This window comes from Octodon degus, unplaced genomic scaffold, assembly GCF_000260255.1.
Source record: "Octodon degus isolate 3935 unplaced genomic scaffold, OctDeg1.0 scaffold00430, whole genome shotgun sequence".
Classification (NCBI taxonomy): Eukaryota; Metazoa; Chordata; class Mammalia; order Rodentia; family Octodontidae; genus Octodon; species Octodon degus.
The window spans coordinates 304,522-314,261 of NW_004525006.1; the positions used below are offsets into that span (position 1 = coordinate 304,522).

General features: G+C 38.2%; 1 protein-coding gene across 1 annotated transcript in view; it reads right to left on the reverse strand.

Annotated features, from left to right (window-relative positions):
* LOC101584805 (guanylate-binding protein 1-like) overlaps window positions 1-3,396 on the reverse strand; it is a 41,380-nt gene extending 37,984 nt beyond the window's left edge. Inside the window, 2 exon segments of the mRNA XM_023708659.1 lie at window positions 2,056-2,183; window positions 3,207-3,396. Of these exon segments, the coding sequence (XP_023564427.1) occupies window positions 2,056-2,183; window positions 3,207-3,396 (318 nt within the window).
* Window positions 3,397-9,740: the final 6,344 nt, after the last annotated feature.

A 9,740-nucleotide genomic window follows, 5' to 3' on the forward strand; every position in this document is an offset into this window, starting at 1 on the left:
GGCCCACGCTGCGCCTGGGCTGGGACTGGTCCTGCTGGCGCAGGGTAGCAGGAAGCTCTCCACACACTCACCGGACCTGGGCTAGGACTGGGTCTTCATTTAATATCATATTAAAATGACCATATTCACAAGTTTCATCATAAAAATTTGGCTCATAAGGTTGCACACATCTTTTGATGGCCAATTCAGTTATAAGGTCAAGGATAGATACACAGCTACTTTCTCTTAATTCAATCAGAGGAAAGATTTGTACTAATAGTGTTTGGACAGGATATCTTGTCTGCATCTTTTACTACGAATAACCACGAAGAAGATAACAATATGCAATATATTAATTATTGAATTTGTCCTACTAATTGTTTTTGAAACTGTCTCATTGTTATTTCTCAGTAAAATTAATTTTAAAAATTTCAAAAAAAACGACATAAGATGAACTCTATGCACTCCACATCCCTATAAGGCTCTATCCAATAAGAACAACTCTGCCAATAGAACAAGAACAACATTCTTAGGAAAGTTGATTGTTGCCTGTGTGTTCTCTGAAACTTCTTTAATTGTAATGTCTTTGACCACAATAATTTCTCCTGCCCAACTTTGAAGAATTAATATCTCAACTAACAGTTGAAATCACTTCCTTAATGTGTTGGTAATTTAGTCATTCTGTAGCATCACATTGCAGTGAGAGCTTAGTAATTGCAGTGGGTGATGGCAACCTCAGACCTCTCCCAAGGCAGGATGATGTTCTTCAGAATTTCTCCAACACTTTCAGTACCTGCACTGATATTGTACACTCAGGCCACTGTTGTCTGGGACTGAAACATTCACAGTGTGGCCATATTCAGAGCCTTAACATTGTTGCCTCCCTTTCCAGTCACTGCCTCAGCATTCTTGCTCTGAAGCAAAATTTGCAACTCAACCATCTCCTTGGTGTTTCTCATTGTTTTAAGTGCTTGCTCCTCTTCCCTACTTCTGAGGATGTCTACCAGATTCACTATTGATTCAGTGTTGGGGAAGTTTTCCTCTTAATGTTTACTTTCAAATTTTTTGTATTATATGGATACATCAAGCAGAGCATATCTTTGCAGAGCAGAACTGTACTGTTCTGGGCAGGACCAATAACTGATACCCTAGAGCTGAAGTAGGCAGGGGAGGCTGCTTCCTTCACAGTCCCATGGCATAGATGCTCAGAGCCAGGCAGCAAGAAAGCACAGCTAGGTCTTAGTTCTTAAAGAAAATTTAAATTTAAAAATTTCTCTTTTTCAGTAGCAAAATTTAGTTGTAAGAGATGTAGAACCTCATGAAGTGGTGCCTGTTTGTAACCCCACTTGCATGCAAGGCAGAAATAGGAGACTAAGTTCAATGGCAGTCTAGGAAATTTAGTGATACCCTTCCTCAAGATAAATAAATAAATACGGGGCTAGTGACATAAGCCAATGTTAGCAGGCTCCACTTTATATTCCCTGGCATGCTCCACTTTATATTCCCTGGGACTTCTTAAATAAATAAATAAATGTGTGTTTATAGTACTTGTAGTTCTTTTATACCAATTGTTACCTGCCATACTGTTATCTACCTTATTAGATGTTTAAAACAATTTTAGGAGATTTATGTGAAGATACTACACATTTTGACATATCAGAAAGCTGAAGCTAAAAAAAGACAAACTATTTCTAAGTGTACCAAGCTAGGACTCGATTTCTAGTGGAAATACAAAGTCACGAGGCTTCCACACCCAACTCCTTACAGTCTGCAGTAGGATGAGACTCATCACACTGAGTGTGTGTGTGCTTTCTTTTTCCATCCAGGATCACGTGCTTTGCTTATAGATTGCAGTTGGTACTTTAACATCATATTTACCATGCTGCTTTTCTGCTAGGATTCTGGCATATGAATATGTTTCTGATTTTGGCTGCTAACCTGAGCCTCTGTAATATAGCAAACAAATGAAAAGGTATATTATGCTTAAAAACAGTATTTCACATAAGAAAAAAACTGCTTATTGTAGCGAATATTCCCAGATGAGGAGCTCATCCAAATGGAACCATCCATCCTTACTTTCTCAACATCTCCCAGGCCCTCGGTGTCCAGCAGGACTAGTGTACGCTTTGGGTCCTTGGGGTGAGGCATGCACCACATCCAGATTCCTTTGGTGTGAGACTGCACTGTGGAGCCCAGAGAGAAGCCTGCAAAACACAGGAAATTTTGACGTATGTGACACAGTTGAAACATAAAGACACTACACTAAGTGAAAAAAGTCACAGGAGGAAAATATTTTTGTTCCCACATGTGTGGTAGAATGTGTGTAGAATAGTCAAGTTCATAGAGGCAGAACCTAGAATGGTGGTGGGGGATGCTCACAGGGAGGTGGTGTTTAGTGGATGCAGCTTTCCTCTTTGGGAGGAGGAGACTGATCTGGAAAGGGATGGAAATGGTGACTGCACAAATATGTAAATAAACTTAGTGCCAGAAACTGATTGCATAAGAATGTTTCAAAGGGCAAATTGTATATTGTGTAAGTTTTAACTCATACAAGAGGGCTGGTGAGATAAGTCGGGAGACTAAACGCCTGCTTAGGCAAGCTCAGGGACAGGGCTCCATCCTCCGCACCACATGCCACACAGTGTGCACTGAGCCGGCCACTGAGTTGGTGTATGGTGGTCCACACCTGTAATCCTAGCACTGGGGAGGCTGAAAACAGGAGTATCACCATGAGTGCAAGTTGTATAGTGAGACTATATGCCAAATACATAGTAATAACGATGATGATGATGATGATGATGATGATGATGATGATGATGATGATAATAATAATAATCCCTTTAAAATAATTTTTAAAAAAGAAAAAATGTAATGTAAGTGAAATATTTTTTAACCTCAAACGACAGTATAAACTGGCTCTTACTTTATGAGCATCTTCACAAGAATGCTAGAGTTTACTGTCATGTAAATTCATTATTCATACTGCTGCCTTTCTTTGTTTAGAAAAGGACTAATTCATGCTTTCCAAGGGGAAGCTAAGGCATAGTAAGGTGAGCCTGTTGAGCTCACTGTCATGCCTTAGATCAAATGTCCTCCTGAAAGTGGCAGATTAGGGCACAATATCCCTCCCAGGCCCTTCTCCCCTCTCTACCTGTCCCCCACCCCCATGCAGGATGCGGGCAGTGGGGGTGGTCAGGGATCCGCAGAGCCCTGCTGGCAGCACTCACCCTTTTTCTTCCCAGCCAGCTTGTTCATCAGGTAGGATTTGCCTGTGCGGTACAGGCCCACGATGGCCACGACCACGACGGGCTGGGAGATGGCGGACAGGATCCCCAGAGCTTCCTGGTTCACCATCAGCTGTTCTCTCACGTTCTCAATGAGGCACACAGGGCCTGGCATGTGGGTCTCAGAGGCCATGTCCTGTGAGTAATCCTCTGGTCCGCAAGGGCAAGTATGGAAAGAGGTGGAATCTGCATTGTTAGTGCCGAGGAATTGTTTCTTTTTCTTTCTTTCTTTCTTTCTTTCTTTCTTTCTTTCTTTCTTTCTTTCTTTCTTACAGAATCGCAGGGATTTTTACATTTTAATAATGACAGATTTAAACTTAAAAATCAAGTAAAGTTGTGTATTTGTCTGGGCACAAGTAAACATTTATAATATTTGTTGTTAAGTTCTTAATATAAAGAACTGATCTTTGACTTTTTAATTTTAAAGAGAATAAAAAATATTAGAAACAATATATTTATTTTATTTATTTACTTTTTATGTTAGGGAAGGGTCTACATGGTGTTCATTTTCACACTACTAGATCAGACTTAGAGTGATCTGCCTATTTACAGCTTTTCAAGAGTTGGGATTACAGGCGAGTGCCACCCCACCCAGTCTAACTTGCCATTTAGCATACCTTGGGGGCGGGACAGGCACGGCATGCCCAGTGATCAAACCCCTGACTCCTCAGCCTGTTTGAAGGTACTTTAATCCACTGAGCTATTTGACTGGCCTAGAAACAATATAGAATTTTAAAAAACAAGGTGATAGGAATTCAATAATGGCTGTTATGTTGCATATGTTGTCTTCAAAGTATTTGTTGAGATTACCTGATACAAGCATGTAAAATTGATCAAAAATTAAGAAAGAAGTAGTACATTTAGCTTAAATGTATTACTCTTTAGTTTTCTCTCTTCCCTAATCCCAGTTGTTCTTTCTTTTTGAGCAGTTGTTTTTCCCTTTCACAATATCTATTGTACCTTTCAGATTTTATCTACTCTTTTAGGTTCTTATCCTGGGAAGGTAAAATGATGTTTACATGTGTGGTTCTTATTTATTTCACTTTGAAGTATGGTCTCTAGTTACATTCATTTCCCTATAAAAGGCTTGAGCTTCTATCTTTTTAGCTGAGTAGTACTCCACTGTATGAAAATATCCCAGTTTCTATCCATTCCCCAGTTAGTGGGCATTTGGGTGTTTTCCAAGATTTAGCTATGACAAATTGTGGTGCTATTCACATGAGTGCACATATATTGTTGGGGTTATTTTCAGGAAAAAATCCTTCTCCACATACCAAAGACTAAAATTGGACCCGTGTCTATCAGCATATACTAAAGTCAAAATGAATAAAAGATCTGTACATTAGAATAGAAATACTAAATCTACTGGAAGAGAAAGTACACAGAAATCTTGAAGACACGGGGATAGGAAGAGTTCATGAACAAAAATCAAACTGCACTGAAAATGTTTAAAAGAATTAACAACTAGGCTCTCATATTATTAAAATGTTTGTTTGTTTGTTCGTTTGTTTGTTTGTTTTGCACATACAAAAAACTGACCAACAGAATAAAAAGAGAGTCCATGTATTAGGAAAGAATTTAGACAACTGTCCTTCAGACAACGGACTTCTATGTAGAACATATAAAGAATTTAAAAAGTCAGGCCCCCAATTCAAAGACCCAATCCATATATATATATGCAGGAAAATGGATGTTGGGCTTAATGTAAGTAGTTTTAGATTTCCAAATAAAATGTGCAATCAGATACAAAACTTACATTTCTTGTTATATAGGTCTTGCTTTATCTTGGTTTTAACCATCCAGCAGAAAAGTATAAAAACAAGGTATATAGTGTAAAGGCATATTAATATGATGAGCTGTAAAAGGCTCAAGTCAATAACTTCTTAGGATAGCCCACTAATATTATAGACTGCTAGATAGTGTTAGATTGCTTAGTGGAATTCAAATACCTACAGTATTTAGATGCCAATAGAATATTCACTTCTGACAGGTCAAAAAAAAAAGAATACAAAGGAAAGATCATTTTGTATTTATATATACAAAATAGTTAGGATAAATTTATAGCTACTTTTGCTTAGTTCAATAAGAAGAAAGAGGTGTATTAATAGTGTTTGGACAGAATATCCTGTCTGCTTCTTGTACTATGGATAACCACTTAGAAGATAACAATGCACAATGTATTGATTATCACAACTGTCCTATTAATCAGCTGTGAAAATGTCTCATTCATATTTATTTCTCAATAAAAACTGATAAAAATAAAAAAGAATTAAGTACAAAAAAACAAATAAAATGTGCAGAGATTTGTTGCACATCATGTAAATATACTTAATGTTAATGAACTATTTTGTTGAAATCATTAAGTTACTATTACATGCTATGTATGTTTTATCATGATTACAATTTTATTTGCTCATATCAAAAAATAAGATCAACAAGACAGTGATAGATTAAGATGAAACTTCATATGTGGGAGGATTATAAGAGAGAGAAAGGAAGATTGAGAATACTACAATGAAAATAGGAAAGCTACTGGACACCAAGTTTGAGGACCTACAGGTGGTACCTGGGAGGAATGGAGAGAGGAAATAAGATATTGTAGACTCAAAATTCCTAAGTGAGACATGAACATTTCTTGGTTAGAGTTTACATCAGTCTCAAGTAGCTTTGAAGATTTGATTTCCATTATACATATTAATATGTAATTTTACTGATGTATGAGTCCAAAATTTTATACTATTTTTCTTTCTATTGCAATATTCCATGATTGACTATGTTTCTTTAATTAATTATATATTCTGTTATTTCTTCTGCAAAATATAGTGAATTATTCAAGAAGTTTTAGATAAAAACAAAATACACCCTATAGTTCCTAGATGACACTGAAATGACAACTTAAGGCTAAATGGATTTAGTTAGAGAAAAAATAGAAAGGAGCACACATGAAAGAAAACATCTTTACAGAAATCACAACAAAAAAACTTTCTAGCATGAAGAAAGATTCCAACACACACACACACAAAGTCCTCATGACAAACTATAGTAAAAATCCCACTTGTCTACCAAGATGAGAGAATATTAAAATTTACCAAAGGAAAGAAAAGAAATCAGGCATAAAGGTAAACTCATCAGGATTACATGAGCCTTCTCAATACAAATTTAATTTCAGGAAAGCCTGTAGTGAAGTAAAACTTGAGATGGATTTTTATTTTTTTATTTTTTTTTAATTTTTGGCTGGCTCAGGATGCCTTAAGGCAGGTCTGGTAAGGCCTGAGGGTCTGGGGATTGAACAACAGCACCTTGAGACTGAGGCACTTAAACAAGTGAGCTAATGGGCAGACCCCCAGTGCTGAGGAATTCGATTGATGAAATTCCCCAGAATGAACAAACAAATACTGTGTGCAACAAGATGCATGAGGGAGAACTTGGATCAGCTGAGGAAGTTATGAAAATATTATCCAAGCAGTTCAATTAAAAAAATGGTAACATTTTTACATGAACATTCAAATGCTCTCACAACTCAAATTTTCCATTTAATTTATTTCAGAAAGTTTCTTTTTGAATTCAGATAAAAATTTAGAAAAAATATTAGAGACAATAAATGGTGCACAATATCATTTGAAGAAAATTTTCCATTCCTGGAATATGTAATAAATCAAATATTTATCAGTTCATTAATTTTTATAATGTATAAAGCCCTTCCTGAGTACATGGTTCATGAGTTGATGTTTGCCTTTTGGACATTTACAAGTGATTTTAAAGTATGTTCCTCTTTCTAGGGGCTTTGCTTATTTCACTGAAATGAGGATGCATTTCTCACCCTGCCTTCCCAGAATGGAAAGCAACATGCTGTTTTGTAAATTTTATGAAAGTAGATGACCAGGCAAGCACATAAATAGGAACCTAGCAAGGATTTGGAGGGGCACAGGCATGGCTGGTGCCTGACCATGCGCTCCTTGAGCTTCACAGAGAGTGAAACTGAAGTCAGTGCCATATAATCGCTCAAATGCAAATGCTAGAATTCAAAAAACTTTCTATGAAATAAGGATTATGAATAGGGAAAGAAATAGAGAGGAATGGATAGAGACTTTTCCTAAGATGTTTTCAGCAAAGTGCTTCTAGGGCTTCTACTTACTGTTTTTGTTCTTGCTCATATTCCCTTGTTAGAACAGGGGAAGAAAAAATATGAGGAGAGAAAGACAAGGAGTGGAGGAGGCGGGGTAAGGATCTGGCATAGAGAGGTGGCCACAGACAAGAGATGAGAAAGGAGGCAAGTGGCAGCCAAGGAAGTCAGGGCAAGAGTTCCCTGAAGGCAGGAAAACTGGGCTGAGATCAGGGGATTCTGTAGAGAGTGGAGGCCTCCCTGAGGGCTGCACTATGAGACTTTTCTAGAGGAAGCTCTTCAGTGAAGTGCTGCAGCTGAGATCTGCTGGTGGAGGGTCAGGAGCACGTGGGCCCTGAAAGGCCACTGAATTTACACCAGCGCTGAAGGAAGGCACCCAGGGTAAATGCAGTTTGGGTGCCTATAGAAAGGAGGCTGCTTTTGTGATCAACCTCTCTCATTGTGAGTGTTTCTCTCTCTTTGCCTTTACCAGGGACAATGGCTGCTCAACTGAGTCTCATTTCTGTACTTTCTTTCTGCAAATCAACAGCCCTGTGGTAACTTAGTATCTCAATAGCTGCAGGAGGAGCAGTTCTGAGTGAGCCTCACTAGATCACAGCAGACAGTGTTCCCTCTCAAAACCATTAAACAGAAAGAGACTCAGTTCATTCCCCTGTGGGGGAGTGCATTCCACACAAGCCCAATGGTGGCACTTGGGGATCTGAGGATATGTCAAAATTTGCATTTCATTTAACTCCCTGTCCCATCTAAGTTTCAGCTTCAACTTTTCACAATCATGACAGATTTTGAGAAAACTAACCAACCCTTAGAAAGCCCCTCCCCCCAGTGCATCAGAATTAGAAGCTGTGATTCCCTGAACAGAGCTCCTTCAGAGTTGGAGATGCTGCCTGAAGGGAAGGCAGGGTCTTACCTGCTTTCCTTAGTGTGGATGGTTTGGCTTCTCTCTTCTCAGCCTCTGACTGTATCCTTGGGAGTTTATGGCACCCTGCGATTCTGACTGATTCCTGTATTTTCATGAGCAGAAAACAATGAATCGTAGCTACCTTTTCCATAGAGTTAGAGGAATGTGAAACTGAAAGTGCTTAGTTTTTGGCAAAGCATCAGTAACAATAAGAAGAATTTTTGTAATTGTTCCAGAGGGATGGTTTAGAAAGATTCATCATCCCATTTTTTCAAAAGTTTTGTGGGAAGAATTCTGAGAATGCAGATTTTTTAAAAAGTTCCGTTAGGTCTAAAATATAATGGAATGTCATTCAAGATTGGGGCGAGTTTGAGCACACTGGAGTGGGGAGACATCATGTTATCTTTAAAGTATAATCTCCAAAGGTAATAAGATTCTCTCGATAGACCCAGAGTGCAGGCCCAGCATGGAACCCTTCAGCAGAACTCCCTGCAAAGAGGCTAGAGGCAAGACCCACCCACCTGATTCAGGAGCAGAACATCTTGCCAGAGAGACACAAAGGATTCAACTCTAACGGCTGCAACAGAAAGAAGTGGAGCACAGCAGCCAGATCCAAGCAACACCTACCTGGAGGAATCTGAACTTCATACATCCGGACCTGGTGCTAAGGTAATAACTCTATCTTATCTCTACACCAAAGATCAGAAGACAGTGGTATACAAAATGCCAAAGAGAAGGAACAAAATGCAGTCTCAGGCCTCGAGTCCACCCAGTACAAATGCAGAAGACATTAGCACTGAGGAAACTGGAAATCACACACCAGATATCTCTGAAATAATAGCGTTGACAGTAAAGAATCAACTGTAAAAAGGTATAGAAGAAATCAGATCAGAAATAATTTCTGAACTAAAAAATGTAGTGGTAACTATAACCAAGGAAGTACTAAGTGCTTCTAAAAGTATACACTGATAAAAAAAAATAGAGGAGAATATAAAAATGATGGAACCCTGAATAAACAATTTAGGAGAGAAATAGAATCTATGAAACAAGTTCAAAGTGATATACAGGAAATTAAAACCTCAATCACAAGCTGGCAACACCATTTGCGGGAAAGTGAAAATAGACTTTCTGACCTGAAAGACACCATTGCGGCTAGTGAAAAAGTAAGAAAAGATCTCTTAAAAACAACTAGGATGCAGGAAAAAATAATTCAATACCTGTAAGACGAGGCAAAGATGAACAATGTGAAACTAATAGGCATCAATGAGAAGGAAGGAGTCAATACAAATGATATAAAAAGAATATTGGCAGAAGTAATAGCAGAAAACTTCCCAAATTTGGGGCAACAATCTGACATTCCTGTAACCGAAGCATATAGAATTCCAAATAGTATCAATCCAATGAAAACCACACCCAGACACATAATAATCAAGATTCCAGAAATTCAGCATAG